This window comes from Peromyscus maniculatus, chromosome 4 (genome assembly GCF_049852395.1).
Source record: "Peromyscus maniculatus bairdii isolate BWxNUB_F1_BW_parent chromosome 4, HU_Pman_BW_mat_3.1, whole genome shotgun sequence".
In the NCBI taxonomy this organism is placed as follows: domain Eukaryota; kingdom Metazoa; phylum Chordata; class Mammalia; order Rodentia; family Cricetidae; genus Peromyscus; species Peromyscus maniculatus.
This window is the reverse complement of record NC_134855.1, coordinates 35,025,260-35,044,108: the sequence shown is the minus strand read 5'-3', so window position 1 is coordinate 35,044,108 and position 18,849 is coordinate 35,025,260. Positions and strand designations below refer to the sequence as shown.

Below are 18,849 nucleotides of genomic sequence, written 5' to 3'. Positions count from 1 at the left end.
GTGGAGGGGGAGTCGGGGCGGAGGAAGCGTCGAGATGTTTTTCCCAGCAACTTGGGAGGAACTTGGCGCGGAGTTGAGCCCGGGGCGTCCAGGTTGGCGCGCGGTCGCCGGCGGGTGGGACGGCCCCCCTCGGCCAGGCGGGGAGCGCGGAGGGGGCCGGGCTAGCCGCTTGGAGGCGGGCTGCGGCGGGTCATTGTTTCCCCGGCCGCTCCTCCCCGCCGGTCCGGCGTCACTGGCGGGGCGCCCGGGGCGGGCGGCGGGTTATTTATAGCGCTGGCTGCGCGCGTCACGGAGCCCGGCCCGGCTGACGGGGGCTGCTGACGCGCTTGGCCGCGGGGCCGAGGGCGCGGGGTGCGCGCGGGGCGGCGACAATGGGGCCGGAGCGCGCGCCTCCCCTGGCCGCGGCGGGCCGCTCTCCGGCCCCCGCCCCCGGGCTCGCCTCCGCGCTCCCCCGGCGCGGGTGGCCGGCGGGCCTCCCTCGGCCCCGGGACTCCCCGCTCGGCGGTCCGCGCTCCTCGCCGCGCGCCCGGACTGCAGGACGAGCTGGAAGCCGGCTGCGCGACCACTCTGCGCCCGGGGACGCGGCGACCCGGGGCCGGGAGCGCCGGGCAGGTAACGTTTCCTGGACCGGGCTGGGGGCTCGGGGAGGGCCGGTGGCAGCCCTACCCGGACTCCTGTCCCCCCGCGCTGTCCCGCGCCGGTGCAGGAATCCGAGGTGGGTGTGGAGCGTCAGAGCGGGAGAGAAACTTCGGTGTGACCAGCCCCAACAGGCTCCTCCCGAGAGGAGGACATGGGCACCATGTCGCCCGCCTCCTTAGCCCCTCCCCGGCCACTCCTTCCCCTCGTCTCCCCCCCTTACCGATGCCCGGGACCCCCACCAGCTGGTTCCCATCCTGGCCCTCCCAAGCCCACTGTCGCGCTGGCAAGGACTTTTAGGGACTTGTGGGCCGCGGAGGCCAACCCTGAGCCCTGCCCTTCCGGCTGCTCTGCAGCCCCCTCGCACGTGGCAGGCAGGCAGGCTGGCTGGCTGAGAACTTGCTGTGCCTTCTAGGAAATTGCAATCGATTTGTAATGCACTTTCGCTAATTGGGAGTTCAAAATTAAACTTTAATAAAGCATTTGTGTCGTCTCATCTAATTGTGAAAGCTTCCATTCGTCCTAGTAGATAGACTCTTAAGTCTCAAGTTAATGGCGCTAAGCTAGATTTCCCCCCCAAGTACAATTCTGTCAGCCTTCCTTGGCGCAGCTGGATTTCTGTAAGGTACAGATGTTGCTAATGGCAGCTTAAGCACGGATGGGCAGATAGCATACGGAATGCAACATGTTGCCATATGGTTCCTTTAGCCTTTCACCTCCAGGGATATCAATCATATATATTCTGGGAGGAACCTAATGACTCTCTGAACAGCAAAATGAATTACCTGGTACAATTTATATCCCTTGACCTGATGCGTTATAACAACAGGAAGATAGCATCGCCCAATTGCTGTAGTATAAATTGAGTTACAGAGCTACATTTCAAATTCTATATCAACCATTGGTAGTTTGAGGGGCCCGGTCACATCATTCTGGCTGTGAAATCTGTTTCTGCATTCCCTCCTCCCTCCACCCTCTTCCACCTCTAGACATGCAAAACTGATAAAGTTTAACCACACTGGTATTGGAAATTGACACTCTCCCTAATAGGTGAGGCGTGGAGAAGGGGAAAATACAACTTCCGGAGTTAGTTACAGTTAGCATTCTTCAAGAGCATCACACTTTAAAGCCAGAAAATCAAACGGCTCCGAGGAAATATGGTTTCAGTGTAACTCCTAAATCTAGGCACTTATTTGAAATTCTCCACCTAAAACAAACAAAACCCTACTTCAACTCTTAAGAAAAACACTTCTAAGAAATAATGAACTGTAAGAAACCCACGTAGAACTTTTTCTGCAAACCAGTTCCTGCACCCCATTACCTCTCTCTGTGTCTTAATCCAAGCCATGATTGTGGAGATAATAATGACTTTTTTCTTCCAAGATGTCAGAATCTACATACTGAAGTCATCACTTAGGTCCTACTGGGATGACTTAGTAATATTTCATATTAGATCTTTAAATCTCCTGGTGACTAATAAAATATTGCACCTTCCTTTAAGCTTGGATTATACGCGTGGTTGTGTTTTTACCACAGTCCATATTTTTAATTCACAAATGCAGATCACAGTGGAAGATAAGCAATGACCTAAGGGCACAAATTAAAGTGTCATTCAAATTTAAATTTCATGTTTACTTTTATATGAAAGGGTATCTTAAAGCTAGGTACTTAATATCTAGGGTTTTTTTTGCATTCAACAATATGTAACAAAAAGTTCATGTGAGCTGATAGACTAGCAAAATACATGAATAGACATGAGTGGTCTAAAAATGGATTTACTTTTTATTTTGTACTTTTTCAGAAAGTGTAACATTTTGAAAGTTTATACATCATGTCTTTTTAGGGTCATTTTGAAAGGACAAGATGACCCCCCCCACACACACACACACCCACACACACACACACACACACATCTTGTAAGGGCTGATGGTTTGTTAACTAGTGCTTGAATTAGTCCGGACATTCTGATTATTATACCTAACATCTTTTGCATAGCTACATAGAAAAAAAAAAGCTTATGCAGAACAAATTAGGATGTGGCTAGCTTATGGCAAGTTTCTTTGCTGGGGCTGTTTTGTGTAATCTTTTAATCGCTGAGGTTTTAGTGTGCTCTGCAGCACCAGTGCTCTTAGGAGTTTACACTCAGGTCAGTAGTGAGCTTGTCAATAATGACTCCATCTTCGTGACCTGTGAGTTGACGGTGACTGTGTCCTTTAATTGGTCACACTGAACCTGCCTTATAAAGCTGTTATTGTCATGGGTAGGTACTGCGACTGTTTGTCAAGGCCTGTGATTATTAAAGTGTCCCTCCTTCCAATCCAGGCCAAAAGGCCTGCTGGGCTTCATTTCAGAGTTCAAGCAAGATCTCCAGCAGCACTGTTTGCTCTCTCCAGTTGTATCATTATGTGTCCATTTCATGAATAATTGCAGGCACCTTGCAGATACTACAGTGTTTTTTTTTGTACACTTACATGGCAACAAACCTAAGATGTGTACCTTACAGCATCATTTCCTTTTAAATGAACATTTGCTAGATGTGCACTGTTACTCTAAATAATGTGGCTGGCTGCCAAGGAGAACACCAGGACCAGAAAGTACTAGAATTGCTATTGTCCACTAGGAAATCACTTCATATTTTTTCAATTGCTTTTTTCAGTGCTGCCCTTCCATGTTGTTAATATGAGAATTTGTTTAGAAGAAGAGAATTGAAAACATGCTTGTGTTGGCCAAGAAGGTATTTCTGTGTTTCTGTTTCCTGTAGACATAGGCCTTTATCTCGTGCTGGTATGTTTATTCCAACTGAACAACAACAACAAAAAAGGACTTAACTAGGTATATTCCCCATACTAAGTGACTTTAATTGTGATACGATCCTAGCTGCTTTTCTTTTTTCTTTTCTTTTTACTCACAAATACATTTGTTATCTTTATGTACACTGTTGATGGTTTTCTCAAGGTGGCGTGGAACGAGTTATGAACAGGCATTAGGCTTCTAGTAAAACTTCCTTCAGCTAAGAGGGGGTGTGAGTCATCAGGAAAGAGTGTGGACCCATTGCACTTGAATTTGCTTTTCAAATTCAAAACTCATGTTGTTGCGTTAGAAACTTGTTTCTCTCTTTTATGAGCATTTCACTAAGAAAAAAATAATAATAAAGTGTCTGTCTGTACTATTACCCCAGCCAAGCAGGGGCACGCTCTTATTCCCATCGATATGCCGCTTTGTTTTTATATGGGTTGGCATGAGTGCCATACAAATATCACATAAAAAAAAACTGACTTGGGTTGCCCTTACTTTGACTGAAGATTGACAGGAGCTCTTTAATTAATCTTGTTCTCTTTCATGTTCTGTATTCAGATATTGAAATACAGTATTTTTGTACATTTATAAGATTGTGTTTGCATTTCTTTAATTTATGTTTCTTTTTTTAAGGCATGTAGCCTTGAATGTTTGTTCTCTTTTTTTCCCCCACATCATTACTCTGGTACTGCTTGATGTAACTTGATTAGCTCCCTCCCCAGTCATGATTGGTAATTAAAATAGGCATTAAAATTAGTCACTTAGCAATTTTGCTGTTCAATTGGCAATTAAATTACTTAATTGCAATTAAAGTCCTAATTTTAATTGGCAAAATGATAGATGTAGATTTAAGATAATATGTATAAATACTTTAATAAGTGTCTATATAAGGATTACTTAATTACTCAACTTCAAGTTTATGCTGTTAACTTTAGAACTTTTAAGTGAGCAATGAAATTTATATTACATCTATTCAAAGGATATGGTAATTAGATTTATTACTTATCAGTATAAGGGTCCTTGCGATAAGTTACTTTTGTAGTGTTCAAATTGTAAGCTTGATAATTGAGAATTACGTTAAGGAAAAGGGCATATATGTCTTTGTCTGAATTTATCAATACCTTATTTTCTTTTTCATTAAATTAAGAGTTTCTCTACCAATTAGCTTGAGGGAAAAAGTAAAATGTGGTTATTTTATCACTAAATGTAGAACAAAAACTAGAAAATGCCACCTGTGATTTACATATAACTTTTGCAAAGTGTATATATTTATCTGTTTAAAGAAATGTTGTCTAGAACTGTTAGAATAACTAATGTCACTGGCTCTTGTTAGAATTTCAGGTGTCTTTTATATTAGTATATAACTGTATCCTCAGGATCTTTAAATGTGTTTAGGCCATTGTACATTTTAATGTCTTCCATGCTTACTGAAATAAGCAAATAAATTCTAAAACAAAATAATCCTTCTTTCTAGTAGAAGAGAATTTTTTCATAAGAAAATATTAAGTCATTAATATGAAAGCAAGTATTAGAAGAACACTGCAAGCCAAGTATTAAGAAAAAAATAACCAAAGATTTTTATTATGTAAAGTAGTTTTTGAGTGGCATGAGGTTTTACCATATGTTCAGTTTTATGATTTTAATTTATAAGTAGAAGCTTCTAGAAAAAAATGCTGTTTATTTCTGCGCATCTTTACACATTTTCTAGAATTGAGTTCTGAATTAAAGTAAGACATTTTAAAAATCAATGGTCTTTGGTGAAAACCAGGCTGAGTAAAACTGAATACACGCTGCGTCTATCCAGAATGTGAATATCAAAGAAGCCACTGACTCCTCCTCTAAGTGTCCTGCAGGAAAGGTGCAGTTTGACTGATTAATAACCCGTAAATGCAAATGAAACAGCAAAAGCAAAACAATAAAACATCTCCAGCACTAATTTTTTTCTTTTGAGCAACAGACGTTTTAAAGTGAAATTTTCTTTCTTCTGTCACCGCTGCAAGGCTGCCTACTGCATGACAACAAAGGCTGGGAGCTAAAGTCTGTTCCAACATCATGTAAAATACATCCCATTTTAATGCCTATAAGTTTCCATACCGACCATATTTTAAAGAAATCTCATGATTTGCCTCAACTCTGACAGCCTAACAGGTATGTCTGTTTCATTGTAGCTGCATTGTGAGGTCTCTGAATTCATTTGGGGAGAACACTGAAATCAGTCCCCAGAGGCCTCTTCCCCATGCATTAGAATAGAAAATCCTATGGGATTACATTTATGTTTGCTCTCTAAATTATACCAAAAGCTCAGTTTTATTAAGTATAATCTGCTTAGCCATGCATAAAATAAAATACTTAGGTTTAGATGTGAGTTTATGTGCATTTATACTGATTTTCAATGAAAGTATTTTTCTACACACAGGCAAATATATTCTGCTTAGTATGTGTTAGTATCATAAAAGGTAATATAACACTTTCATCAGTGCTTTTTGAGGTCACATCATTATATTTATTAATAACAATAACTTATAATTTATACAAGGGGGAGCTACTATGGATAGCACCAATTTTTTGCTTCCATTATTTTAAATTATTAAGAAAATAGACCTTTATTGTGGGGAAAGTTTACACATTTAAACATGGCAATAATTTAAAGTTATATCAGACTCTGGATCCAGAAAAAAAAACATTGTCATTTTAATTGAGTTATAAAATACTTTATTTGAAATATTTATGTGTAAGAATGCAGAAGGGTTGCAACCATATAAATGCAGAATTTCAGTTCCTTTTAGCCTAAAGCATCGTTTTAACATTTTCTGAAAGGTTGTTCAATTCTACATTTTGATTCCATTATATGTGTAATTAAACCTCTATGCACAAAAGCATTCTCTTATGTACTAGCAAATATACCCACAGGAATTCTCTCCTAAACTATAATTTATTTAAACATGTAATCATAGGATTTTAAAACAAGCTTTCATTTTTCCAAACTATATGCCAATTTGAACTGCTTTGAGATAAAATGGGAGATTTTATTGCCATTTTGGTTTTTTTCCTCTGTGACCTAACAGTGAGTTAAACATGGGCAGGAGGAAATAAAGAAAATCCATTGTGAACCAAATTCCATGTGTTGAACTGTTTCCGTTTTGGACAAAATAGAAAAAAATAAAAGAGTTGTCATTGTTTATGAATTCCAAACAGTATGAACATTTGGGCCTGCAGAAATTTCTCCTGGGGCTTAGTTAGCCTAAGTAGTAAATAGCTAATTGTGTGTGTGTGTGTGTGTGTGTGTGTGTGTGTGTGTGTGTGTGTGTGTGTGTGTGGTGTGAGCGCGCGTGCATGTGCTTGTGTGAGAGTGTTTCTGGAACATTGTGGAGTCAGGCCCCCTACTGACAAGATCAGTCAATTGCAGACCTTGTCTTTACTCCTGCAGTTTTATCCCTTCAGAATCAAGTGGGAAAAACAGCCGTCTGAGGTTTTGAGCATGGCCCTTGTGTACTTCCCGATCTGTGCACTGGATCCTTACCACCTGGAGCATGTGCGAGCCCTGCTCCAAACTCCAACTCCACAATAGTCTCAGCCAAGAATTAGTATAAGCGAGTTTGAGTCTTTCCTAAGTAGTAGTAACATCCCAAGAAGCTGAAGATGAATTTGAAGAGAGGGAAAACTCACACACGGATGTCTTCACTTTCTCTCATATACATGTTATCATGAATCTAGTCTCACTTATTATTGTATTAAATTGCTATGACCACTGCCTTTTGATTTGGGGTATATCACGACTTGGAGCAAAGGCTCTTATTAGAGAACCATGAACCGCAAGTTGTTAAAGAATAACTCACATTACTGTGCTTGTTCCGTGGTGCTCAATATAAAAACTCCGGGCCCCCTTTCCTCTCTCTGGGAGGGCATTTTTCAAAATGTCCTGAGACTCAACTCAACCCAAACTGAGTGTTTTCAATGACTGAGGGAGAGGAGTGTTCAGAGGGCAACATATCTACTTAGCCGCATTTGTGTAGGGAGGGCTGTGGTTACGATCTTAAACTTCTCTTGGTACTCGTTCTCCTGGAACTGTATTAAAAAATAATAACTTCCACCCCAGTGTAGCTAAGCTTGGGTTTCCGACTGTCTGAAAATAGCTGCTGGGAACCTGGCCCACCGCGTGGATCAAGGAAAGCTCCCCCTGACCGCACCCTGCTCCCTCGCGGAAGGGGAAGGGAACCCGGGAGGGCGCCTGTGAGCTGGAGTTGCTGCTATTTTGGGCCCAGCCTGGCCGGTGCGTCAATGCCTGCGCCCCTGCGTCACCGCCACCCCCACCCCCTTCCTTCTCCATTGCTCTCCAAACTCTCACTTTTTCCCTTTCGTTCGCGTGGAATCGCTTCTGCCCACGGGGCGCTGACGCTGCCGAGCTCACACTAATAAGCTGTTCTTCACCCTGCCCCCTCTTGCACCCTCCCCCCACTTCCTGGTTTTATTTTATTTTATTTTTTTCTCGCGCCCACTGGGGCACTGCTGAGCCGTAGCGGCAGCAGCTGGAGAAGCAGCCGCAACATCTGGGGGAAACTTAAGGTGGTCACGTAGGTTTCCCCGAGGCTGATGCACAGTGGAGCCCGCGGCTTGTCTGGGCAGCCGCAGGGCACCCTATGGCAACGCCTCTGCAGCCGCAGGCTCGCTCCGCACGGAGCCGGCAAAGGCGGAGGTGCAGGCTAGGAATGAGCAACCCCACAACCCCGAGAGTTCCGCACCGGTGCTCTCCACCGGTGCTAGGATCACCAAGAGGGGGCCGAGTTGCACATCGCACAGCCCCCCTCCCCTGGCAGCTTGGGAGCGAGCCAACGCTGGAAAGGAGGGGAGGAGGAGCGCTGTCCTGGGCGGAGAAGGGGACCCTCCAAAGTCGTCCTCCCTCGGCCCCAGCCCCTTCCTGGTCTCAGGAGAAACCCTAGGAAGTCAGCCGCCCAGTTTCGCTGGGGTACTGGGAGAAAGGGCTAGCCCTCCGGAGGAGGGGCGATTCCTTTGCTAGAAAGATCCACGCGCTTGGCGGGCGGATTGTCTTGCAGAGCACAGCGGGAGGCGACTCTGAGGACCATGGTGGTAGGACACGCTCGCACAGTCCACGGGGACCCTGGGCTGAGGCAATGGGCACACACTCTCCGTCCCCCCCACCTCCCGACGCCGCACGGCCCACCACCGCCTCGGGTTCCACTCCCTTTGCCGCTTTTCCCACCATGCTTTCTTCTTGGTTGCGGGTACGACAGCCCTTGTGTTTCAGAAACCTGTGAGAAGGGACAGGACGGGCTTGGTGGGCACAGCGAAATGTCAACGCTGTTAAGAGTTGACCGAAGGGATGGATCAGATCACCTTCCTGATGGAGGCGCACCTGTTGCCGACTCTTTGATGCATTGTCTGCAAAAGAAAAGCAGGCAACAGTTCACTCCTACTCGTGGGGTCCTCGAAGGCCTGCCTCAGTGTCTAACTTCTCTTCCTCCACACCCCTTTAAGCATTAATAGCTTTTTAGTTGCAGGAAAGAGGGGGCAAGAAAAATGGGCCCTATCTTATCTCTAGAAGGAGGGTGGAAGACTGATATAGGAAAAGGAAGAAGGGGATGCACGGACTAGCGAAATCCCATCTAACGCCCAAGCCCTTGGAGAGCTACGAGTCACGGGACATCTGTCTGCACTTCCGCTAAGGACTGTGTGGAGGGTGATGTTGGGGAGCAACAAGGCACACCTCTGCCCGTGCAGCCCAGGTGCCAGCTACCTGGCCCACGCCAGCGTTCTTTTCCGTTCAAGCTTTTGTTGCACCCTCCCCATGTGTGAGGACTCAGGGCCTGGGGGCAGGTGAAGCGTAGCATCACCGCAGGTTTCACGGACCTGGGTTGCAGAAGTCACACTTCTTTCGGAAAGAAAAAAAAAAAAAAGGAAGAAAAAAACCACCCAAGTGGGCTACCAAGGTGAACGGAGAACCGTTCCCACCTTAAAATCAGCCTCAGTCGTGACGTCAGGTCGGAAATATACCAAAGCGAGCGCGGGCCAGGAGTCTGGGGAGCGCGGCAGCGCGGCGATTGGACCACGGGCCGCTGACGCGCGCTGACGCGCGCAGACTTTAGGTGCATGTTGGCAGCGGCAGCCCGAGCCACATAAACAAAGGCACATTGGCGGCCAGGGCCAGTCCGCCCCGCGGCTCTGCACAGCTCCGCGTCCCTCTCGCCTGCCCCGCCGGCTGCCTGCCTCTTCTCCCGCCGGGCTGGCGGCGTGTGGCTCCCCCGCGCCCGGATCCCGAAGCGCTCCCCCGGACCCCGGAGCCCCGGCTCCCGAAAGGAACTGCACTTCGGCGGAGTTGAATGAATGAAGAGAGCAGAGAAGTGAGTAGGTGCGGCCGTGCCGCCGGTGGTCTCGCGTCCTCCGGGTCTCCGAGTACCGGGAACAGGTTCTCTGCAAGTGGGCGCCAGAGACGCGGAGCGCGAAGGGGCTGCAGGGGGTGTAGGGGGGAGATGGCGAGTGGGCGCGCGCGGCTCAGCCGAGCCTTTGCTGGAACTTGGGCTGGAGCGTTAGGGGGGGAGTTGGCTGCCGGCAGAGCCTTCCAGGCTTCTCATTGGTGGATGTGGAAGGGGGACTCCCACAGTTTTAGGAGATGCGGACTTGCCTGCGGAGATGTGCGCAAAGTTTGCTCTTGGTGTGAAATGGATTGTGGCTTGTTGGAGACTCCAGATCTCATGAACATGTGGGAAACAGTCCGGGAGAGAAAGTTTATGCGTTGCTTGGGAACAGTGTCGCTCAGCTCGCCCGCGTGCGGATGTTTCCCGGGTATCGTCGTGTAAGGGTGGTGTCGTAGAGTGTCCTGTTGCTAAGTTGCCTGAAATTTCTGGTTTTGATAAATGCTGTCCTTGGGTAGTGTGCCAGCGTGTGTGCGTGAGGTAAAGAGTGCAGTTATAAAACCGTGACACTGCCAGGGGTTAATATCCAGCACAGACATATTTCCAAGGGCGGCGGCGGATTGGGGGGGGGGGGGGAAGAATCAAGAGTCCTTTTTCTATTTTTTTTTTCTGGCTAACCTTCTCCACTCCTTGAAGCAAGATCATGGAAGAAGGGAGAGAGGGAGCAGAAGGAGCGGGTGTTGGGTTTCTTTATCTTTATTAACAAGTCTGTCTATGCTCTAGAATGCCTTGCCAAGTGGGAACGTCTGAAAATTGCTAGGACACAAGAATGCCTTGTCCCAGCAAGTAGGCAGCCTGTGGAAAACATTGTGGAGAAGGTGTTTAGCTTGCTGTGCTTCTAACTTTGGTGCCAATATTATATACGTAATATCTCCTTCCCTCTGCAGTTGACCCAAGATACTTCTGGTAAAGTAGAGGTCTCTCTCATCACCTCTGGGCCATTAAAGGTGTTGAAAATCCAGTTCTCTGGAGGAACAGCAATCCACTTGTACCCTAACCCCCAGTGTTGGGTCAAAAGCAATTACAAATGCTGTACACTTGCGTCCAAACTGGCTTCTTGGTTGTCCAGGCCTTGCTAACATTTTCTAAGCGTGGGGTCACTATTGTTGTTTTTTTTTTTTCACTGTATATTCTTGAGGTCTACTAACTTTCTTTTCCTTTCTAAGAGGAAAGTCCATTTGGCTACAAGAAAAATACCTAAGAGAAGGCTTCCACGCCGTACTTTCTCTCTAGCTCAGTCTTCTCAGTCAGGGTTGAAATAAAGTAGAATGAAAATGGCCCTTCCAATCTATAGCAAAGGGGCCAATTCATTATATTGTTAAGTATCAAGTAGGCTCATGGGATCACTTCCCTCCGGGATGCTTTCTCTGCGGGGATTTACACTGGGAGACGAGTGTTTAGCCACGTCTGTTGTTTAGCCACGTCTTTGCACATCCCTAATTTAAGCTACAGTTTGCTAAAGTCTTCACACTCATTCCCAAGGAGGCACGGAAGGGCCTGCCTGTGAGACTGCCTCTGCCCAGCCAAATCTCGGTGGGAAAACATCCTCAAACTTCCTGTGTCTGTATTTCAGGGAGATCTGACGGGCTGGATTCCCAATTGCTTTTTTAAAAAATCTTGGAAACTTTGTCCTTCGTTGAATTACGACACTGTCCACCTTTAATTTCCTCGAAAACTCCAATAACTCGGCTGAAGGTTAGTGAACTTTTTCTTTCATTACCTTTCCCGAGTTCCCCCATATCCAGAAACACAGGGCAACAGGATTTTCTTCGGCCCGCCCTGTGCCTTATGGTCACGGAGAACAAGTTTCTCATTGTGCAATTCAACTTCATTTCTAGACCATGGGTTCTAGAAATCCTGTCGACCCTGAGCTTCAACGTAGAGGCTCATCATATTGGCTGTGGGAAGGGGGTGGAGCGGGGGAGCATTTGGAAATATCCGGGAGTGCAGACCCTCAGCAGCTTTCCAGCTCTGGGTCATTTGGGGATCGTCAGCCCTTTCCTTTCTTCACTGCTGCTCCGACCTCTTTGGCCCTTCCCCTCGCACCCCTACCCTCTCTCTGACGCCGCGGGCTGCCGGTGTAGCTCCAGGTGTACCTGAGCCCGGAAGAAAGTGTTCAGTTGACCAGGCTGAGTGTATATCACCCTGTTTCATTTCCAGCCATGCCTTGTGTTCAGGCGCAGTATGGGTCCTCGCCTCAAGGAGCCAGCCCCGCTTCTCAGAGCTACAGTTACCACTCTTCGGGAGAATACAGCTCCGATTTCTTAACTCCAGAGTTTGTCAAGTTTAGCATGGACCTCACCAACACTGAAATCACTGCCACCACTTCTCTCCCCAGCTTCAGTACCTTTATGGACAACTACAGCACAGGCTACGACGTCAAGCCACCTTGCTTGTACCAAATGCCCCTGTCCGGACAGCAGTCCTCCATTAAGGTAGAAGACATTCAGATGCACAACTACCAGCCGCACAACCACCTGCCCCCTCAGTCCGAGGAGATGATGCCACACTCCGGGTCGGTTTACTACAAGCCCTCCTCGCCCCCGACACCCAGCACCCCGGGCTTCCAGGTGCAGCACAGCCCTATGTGGGACGACCCGGGGTCTCTTCACAACTTCCACCAGAACTACGTGGCCACGACGCACATGATCGAGCAGAGGAAGACACCTGTCTCCCGCCTTTCGCTCTTCTCCTTTAAGCAGTCGCCCCCGGGCACTCCTGTGTCTAGCTGCCAGATGCGCTTCGACGGGCCTCTGCACGTCCCCATGAACCCGGAGCCCGCGGGCAGCCACCACGTAGTGGATGGGCAGACCTTCGCCGTGCCCAACCCCATTCGCAAGCCGGCATCCATGGGCTTCCCGGGCCTGCAGATCGGCCACGCGTCTCAGTTGCTTGACTCACAGGTGCCCTCTCCGCCGTCCCGGGGCTCTCCCTCCAACGAGGGTCTGTGCGCGGTGTGCGGCGACAACGCGGCCTGCCAGCACTACGGTGTTCGCACTTGTGAGGGCTGCAAAGGTTTCTTTAAGGTGAGCAAGACTGGGCGGAGGTGGCAGGTAGCGACGACCTTGTACCTGAGACCCAGGAGTGTGCCCTAGCCTTTTGGTAGGCAGCCCAGCCCTAGGTCCCTGAAACTACCCACGGGCTGCAGAAGGGGCTTCGGGGTGTCTAAGGAAAGAAATGAGCAAGACCGGGAGAGCAAGGGTTTCAGCGCCCCCCTCCTCCTCGCCCCACAGCAACCTGCCGCCCCGGCGGGCTCCCGCCCGAAATTGCTGGAGCTAGAGTTGGAAGAGGGTTATTTGCATGTGTTAGGCTCTGTCTTCCTTGTTCAGATTGAAATTGGTTAGGACAGAGAACCGTGTCTGAGCTAACCAAGTGGAACAGAATTCCCTATGGTCAAATTAAGTGATCTCTTTATTTCGCCATCCTGATTGAATAATCTTATCATTTTAAATAGAGAAGGTCTCCAAGGAATGTAAATAATATGAATGCCCACGGATTTGTATTTACTGAGCGTCTCCTGCTCCTTCTCCTGGCATATAAAACACAGCAAGGAGCGGCAAGGTTAGCTCAAATGTTAACGCTATCAATTTTCTTCTGGTAAATGCCCTGGGGGAGGAAAAGGAAAGGAAATAGGAAGAAAAGAACAAGAAGGAAAAATTTTTTAAAGGAGTAGTGTTTGTGTTTGTAGGGAAGGGACGCAGATCCAAGCCATTAAAAAAAAAAAGTCTCCGGTTTAACTGGTCTTTGAATTAAAAAAATAATAATTTTTGGCCTACATTCTTTCCCTCTGCAGCGCACGGTGCAAAAAAATGCGAAATACGTGTGTTTAGCAAATAAAAACTGCCCAGTGGACAAGCGCCGCCGAAATCGTTGTCAATACTGTCGATTTCAGAAGTGCCTGGCTGTTGGGATGGTAAAAGAAGGTAGGTTGAGGCAAGCTGCTGGCCTCTCGTTCTGTGCCCTTGAAAGACCACCAGCTGCTTGTGGACCCTGCTCCCTGCCTCCCTCTCCCCACACACACTCCAAGATCCCACTGCCTAACGGCCCAGCCTTCTCTAAAGAAAGGCACCGGGCCCTCTTGGTCTTCGACCCAATTGGAGGAAGGTATAAAATACCCCCCCCCTTTCTTTAATGCTTCTCATTAGTAAAGTCTTTATGAGCAAGAGGAGCCCTGGGCCACCAGGTCTGGCGTCCACTGCCGCTTCCGGGGAGAACCCTGTGAGGCAGCTGAGTCTGGGCTCAAGGGAACAATGTTAACCCGGCTATTCCTTTACAGTGGTTCGCACCGACAGTTTAAAAGGCCGGAGAGGTCGTTTACCCTCGAAGCCGAAGAGCCCACAGGATCCCTCTCCCCCCTCACCTCCGGTGAGTCTCATCAGTGCCCTCGTCAGAGCCCATGTCGACTCCAACCCGGCTATGACCAGCCTGGACTATTCCAGGGTAAGAAGCTAGTGGGGGTTATCATGTGAACAAACGAACAAATGGGCAGGACCCTCTCCCTATAATCAGCTTAAGGCCCCAGACTCCAGGGTAAGGGAGGCAAACCAGGATATAAGCTTCACAGCTCTGGGCAGGGCTCCAGGAGGCAGAGAGGTGATGTAGCTGTAGTGTAGACCTGAGCACAGGCCAGAGTGGTTGAATCTTTGTGAACCTCTATTGCCTGCGGACCATCCCTCCACCTGAGGTCTGAAAGGCAAAACCCAGACTTGAGACTACGCCTCACCTTCCTTCCCAGATCTACTTCATGCGAAGTTTCTGGGATGCCGCCTCCCCCTTTCCCGCCCCCCATGAAGAATCGGACTTGCTTGGGGCCAGGGAATGAGAAGAGGATGGAAGGAATAATAACTGGGGGAGGGGGTTGTCTCGGGGTCAGGGATCAAGCGGTGCAATTCCTCTTTTACTCCAGTGGTGAAAATGTGCAGCTTCCTTCGGCTGGAGGGAGTGTGGGCAAACCTAGTAGCAACGACTGCAATATTATTAAGCTTTGCAAAGGGCGCCTCCGCTCAAGACCCACTCTGGGATTAGCATGAATACTACCGTGTCAATTGTTTTGTGGAGATAAGACTGAACGTTTCCCAGGGCTGGATGGCACTGTATTTAGTCTGTATGGAAATGGTAATTTACATATTTAAAGCAGCGACCTCATAGCACCGTCCCTAATTGAATTAATTGCCCCGGAACATCTAATTTCCTTACTGGTCAGAGAGAGGTTTAATTGTTATAAAAACCTGGCTCCCCTACTAGAAACGGGGTTAGCAATTTCACGGGTTATATATTTTAGAGAACCTCATTAAGTGCTTTTTAAAATGAAATTCCAGTTCCAGGCAAACCCTGACTATCAGATGAGTGGAGATGACACCCAACATATACAGCAATTCTACGATCTCCTGACTGGCTCCATGGAGATCATCAGAGGTTGGGCAGAGAAGATCCCTGGCTTTGCTGACCTGCCCAAAGCTGATCAAGACCTGCTTTTTGAATCAGCTTTCTTAGAATTATTTGTTCTGCGATTAGCGTACAGGTAATGAGGGAGGCCTGGAGAGGAATGAGGAAGTAAAGGAAAGGGAAAAAAAAAGGGGGGGGGGGGAGGGGACGGGGGAGGGGCAAGATTTTTTAAAAAGGTGGGGAAGGGAAGGAGTGAGCCCAGAAGCCTTGGGTGAATGGAGTGGAGGTGGGATAGAGGAGTTCTTGATTGTTATGAAATTAAACCCTTGCAAGGTCCACTGGTCTACATTTTATTAACTCTTCAGTAATTAGGTGCCTCTTAAATCCCTCATTTATTGCTCTTCAAGTAATTAGTTGTTTAGCTTCTCTCTCTCTCTTTTTTCCCCTCTCTCTTTGGTATTAATTGCAGGTCCAACCCAGTGGAGGGTAAACTCATCTTTTGCAATGGGGTGGTCTTGCACAGGTTGCAATGCGTGCGTGGCTTTGGGGAATGGATTGATTCCATTGTTGAATTCTCCTCCAACTTGCAGAATATGAACATCGACATTTCTGCCTTCTCCTGCATTGCTGCCCTGGCTATGGTCACAGGTCAGTACTGCTGGTGCAGGGCGCTTCCCCTTCAGGACTTCCTCTGGTGGGACCTGGTCATGGCTTTCCCTAGTCACAGATTCTCTCTCCTTCTGCCAGCTGACTAACTCCCTATGCATTCTTCTTTTGTTCTGATTGCATTTTCTGCAGAGAGACACGGGCTCAAGGAACCTAAGAGAGTGGAGGAGCTGCAAAACAAAATTGTAAATTGTCTTAAAGACCACGTGACTTTCAATAATGGGGGCTTGAACCGACCCAACTATCTGTCCAAACTGTTGGGGAAGCTCCCAGAACTCCGCACCCTTTGCACACAGGGGCTCCAGCGCATTTTCTACCTGAAATTGGAAGACTTGGTACCGCCACCAGCAATAATTGACAAACTTTTCCTGGATACCTTACCTTTCTAAGATCTTCTCCCATGCACTTCAAAAGACCTGGAAAGAAAAACTATCCAGAGGGGGCTGGTCATGGGCAGAGAGCTGGCTAAGGTGTTCAGTTCATGTCCTCTCCCTTCTGTAGACCCCTAACCCCATTCCTAAAGTAAACAAACAAACAAACAATCAAACAAACAAAAACTATTTCCTAACCTGCAGGCAGAACCTGAAAGGGCATTTTGGCTCCGGGGCATCCTGGATTTAGAAAACGGACAACACACAGTACAGTGGTATAAACTTTTTATTATCAGTTCAAAAATCAGTTTATTGTTCAGAAGAAAGATTGCTAATGTACCATGGGAAATGTTTGGTCATGCTTGCTTGTTACAGTTAAGACAAACGTAACACACACACACACACACACACACACACACACACACACCCCTTAAGGGGACCCACATATTTTGCCCTTTAACAAGACTTCAAAGTTTTCTGCTGTAAAGAAAGCTGTAATATATAGTAAAACTAAATGTTGCGTGGGTGGCATGAGTTGAGGAAGGCAGAGGCTTGTAAATTTATCCAATGCAGTTTGGCTTTTTAAATTATTTTGTGCCTATTTATGAATAAATATTACAAATTCTAAAAAGTAAGTGTGTTTGCAAAAAAAAAAAAAGAAAATAACTACATAAAAAGGGACAAGCATGTGATTCTAGGTTGAAGATGTTATAGGCACTTGCTATTTCAGTAATGTCTATATTATATAAATAGTATTTCAGACACTATGTAGTCTGTTAGATTTTATAAAGATTGGTAGTTATCTGAGCTTAAACATTTTCTCAATTGTATAATAGGTGGGCACAAGTATCAACACATTGGAAATTCCTGACAAAAGGGACACATAGTGTTTGTAACACCGTCCAACATTCCTTGTTTGTAAGTGTTGTATGTACCGTTGATGTTGATAAAAGAAAGTTTATATCTTGATTATTTTGTTGTCTAAAGCTAAACAGAACTTGCATGCAGCAGCTTTTGACTGTTTCCAGAGTGCTTATAATATACATAACTCCCTGGAAATTACTGAGCACTTTGAATTTTTTTTGTTTTTTTTTTTATGTCTAAAATTGTCAGTTAATATATTATTTTATGTTTGAGTAAGAATTTTAATATTGCCATATTCTGTAGTATTTTTCTTTGTATATTTCTAGTACGGCATATGAGATGAGTCACTGCCTTTTTTCTATGGTGTACGACAGTTAGAGACGCTGATTTTTTTTTCCTGATAAGTTCTTTCTTTGAGAAAGACAACTTTAATGTTTACAACAATAAACCACGGAAATGAACAGAACTTTGTCTTATTTCTGGGTCAGGAAAAAAAACGATGACCGAACAACACATATAAGAAAGAGAGAGGCAAAAGTGGAGATTGATTTGGGGTAGGTCACTTATATGACATCTGACTTCCAGAGTGACAGCCTGCATCCATTGTGGCAAAAGGAAGGGTGTAATTGAACTAATTATCTAGAGAATTCAGTGCAATATTTTTCCTTAGCTGGACTTTGCCAGTCTGGTGACCTACATTTATCAGAATGAATTTAGAATATCTTACTCTTGTAAGTTTTGAGTGAGTACAGATTTCAAAAGGCAAGCTTAGGAGATCAAAAAGTTCCTAAACTTTTCTAAGGTTCGGGATCTTGTGGACAGCCTTCAGGAAGTTAGTGCTTGGGACTCAGAAAGGCCACACCGATTTGGAAAGTCTTGTGCTTTTTATCTTTGCCTTTTCAATTCCTGTGCATGCTGGTATGAGTGTGGGAGGTAGAGCTCAGGGTCTCTGGCCCTCGGAGTCCTGAGTCAGCCTTCCCGGTTGAGCTCTGTAGAAACATTTCTTACATTATTCCCCTGCCTTGGTGGGTGGTGGTGAGGTGTAATCTGCACTTTTAGAATGATGATTCCACCTTTTAAGTATTCCAGATTAAAAAAAAAAGTCCTTGTCAGGCCTCCGATTTGATTTAAGTAAGATTGGGGCTCTAACATTTCACCCTACACCAACTTTCCACGGAAGGAAGGGAACTGTGTTGGGTTGAGCTGGCTCTCAGCCGGCTATCCGTGGGCAGATGATAGTCTAGTTGTGCCCTAGGAAAAGAGCCACAAGATGGGCTGATCACATTAGCTGACCCTGGCTAATTACAGATGGCCTCTAGGTCACCGAAATTTACAAAAAAGTTAATTTACAAAATTTACAAAAAGTTATTGTTTTAAAAATGGGTTGTCATAACAGTGTACTGATACCAGAGCTGTCAGCCCCCCACCCCCAAAAAAACCCCAAACAATTGTTTTGTGGCTGGCATTTTGAGACAAGGAAAGTCCCCTGTGATAGTTTAGAACTATTTTTACTTGGTGGGTTTCTCTCGGAGTGCCCGAGGGGTAAAGGAAGACCGTTACATAGGATATCAAACAGCAAGGAAACGTCCAGTTTCCTAGTATATATGATCAGATCAGATATTTCATTTGATTTTTCCATCTTATTTTGAGTCAAAGCTATAAACTCTTAAGCAGACAGAATGAGCTCCTCAGCGCTCTTCTCC

The 18,849-nt window shown here is 46.5% G+C and overlaps 1 protein-coding gene across 4 annotated transcripts; it reads left to right on the top strand.

The window, feature by feature from the left end:
* Nucleotides 1–473: 473 nt before the first annotated feature.
* Nucleotides 474–17,612, top strand: Nr4a2 (nuclear receptor subfamily 4 group A member 2). 4 transcript variants are annotated; one of them, XM_015986394.3, is made up of 8 exons: nt 474–612; nt 11,434–11,555; nt 12,021–12,886; nt 13,654–13,783; nt 14,137–14,300; nt 15,179–15,381; nt 15,715–15,893; nt 16,044–17,612. In XM_015986394.3, exons 3-8 carry the CDS (start codon nt 12,023–12,025, stop codon nt 16,298–16,300), a joined length of 1,797 nt encoding a protein of 598 aa, XP_015841880.1. In that variant the 5' UTR covers nt 474–612; nt 11,434–11,555; nt 12,021–12,022; the 3' UTR covers nt 16,301–17,612. The 4 variants fall into 4 exon arrangements, 3 of the variants coding, with proteins under 3 accessions (XP_015841880.1, XP_015841882.1, XP_006992870.1); XR_001576085.3 differs by lacking the exon at nt 474–612 and adding an exon at nt 6,682–9,788 and having other exon boundaries at nt 15,836–15,893; nt 16,044–16,122; XM_015986396.3 differs by lacking the exon at nt 474–612 and adding an exon at nt 6,682–9,788 and having other exon boundaries at nt 12,199–12,886.
* The last annotated feature ends 1,237 nt before the right edge of the window (nt 17,613–18,849 follow it).

Bases quoted from the DNA above. Each gene is read 5' to 3' on its own strand.
- Nr4a2 (XM_015986394.3), top strand. From the start codon at position 12,023: ATGCCTTGTGTTCAGGCGCAGTATGGGTCCTCGCCTCAAGGAGCCAGC. The intron at 14,301-15,178 runs GTAAGAAGCTAG...ATGAAATTCCAG, and splicing joins CCAGCCTGGACTATTCCAGG to TTCCAGGCAAACCCTGACTA. The intron at 15,894-16,043 runs GTCAGTACTGCT...CATTTTCTGCAG, and splicing joins TGCCCTGGCTATGGTCACAG to AGAGACACGGGCTCAAGGAA.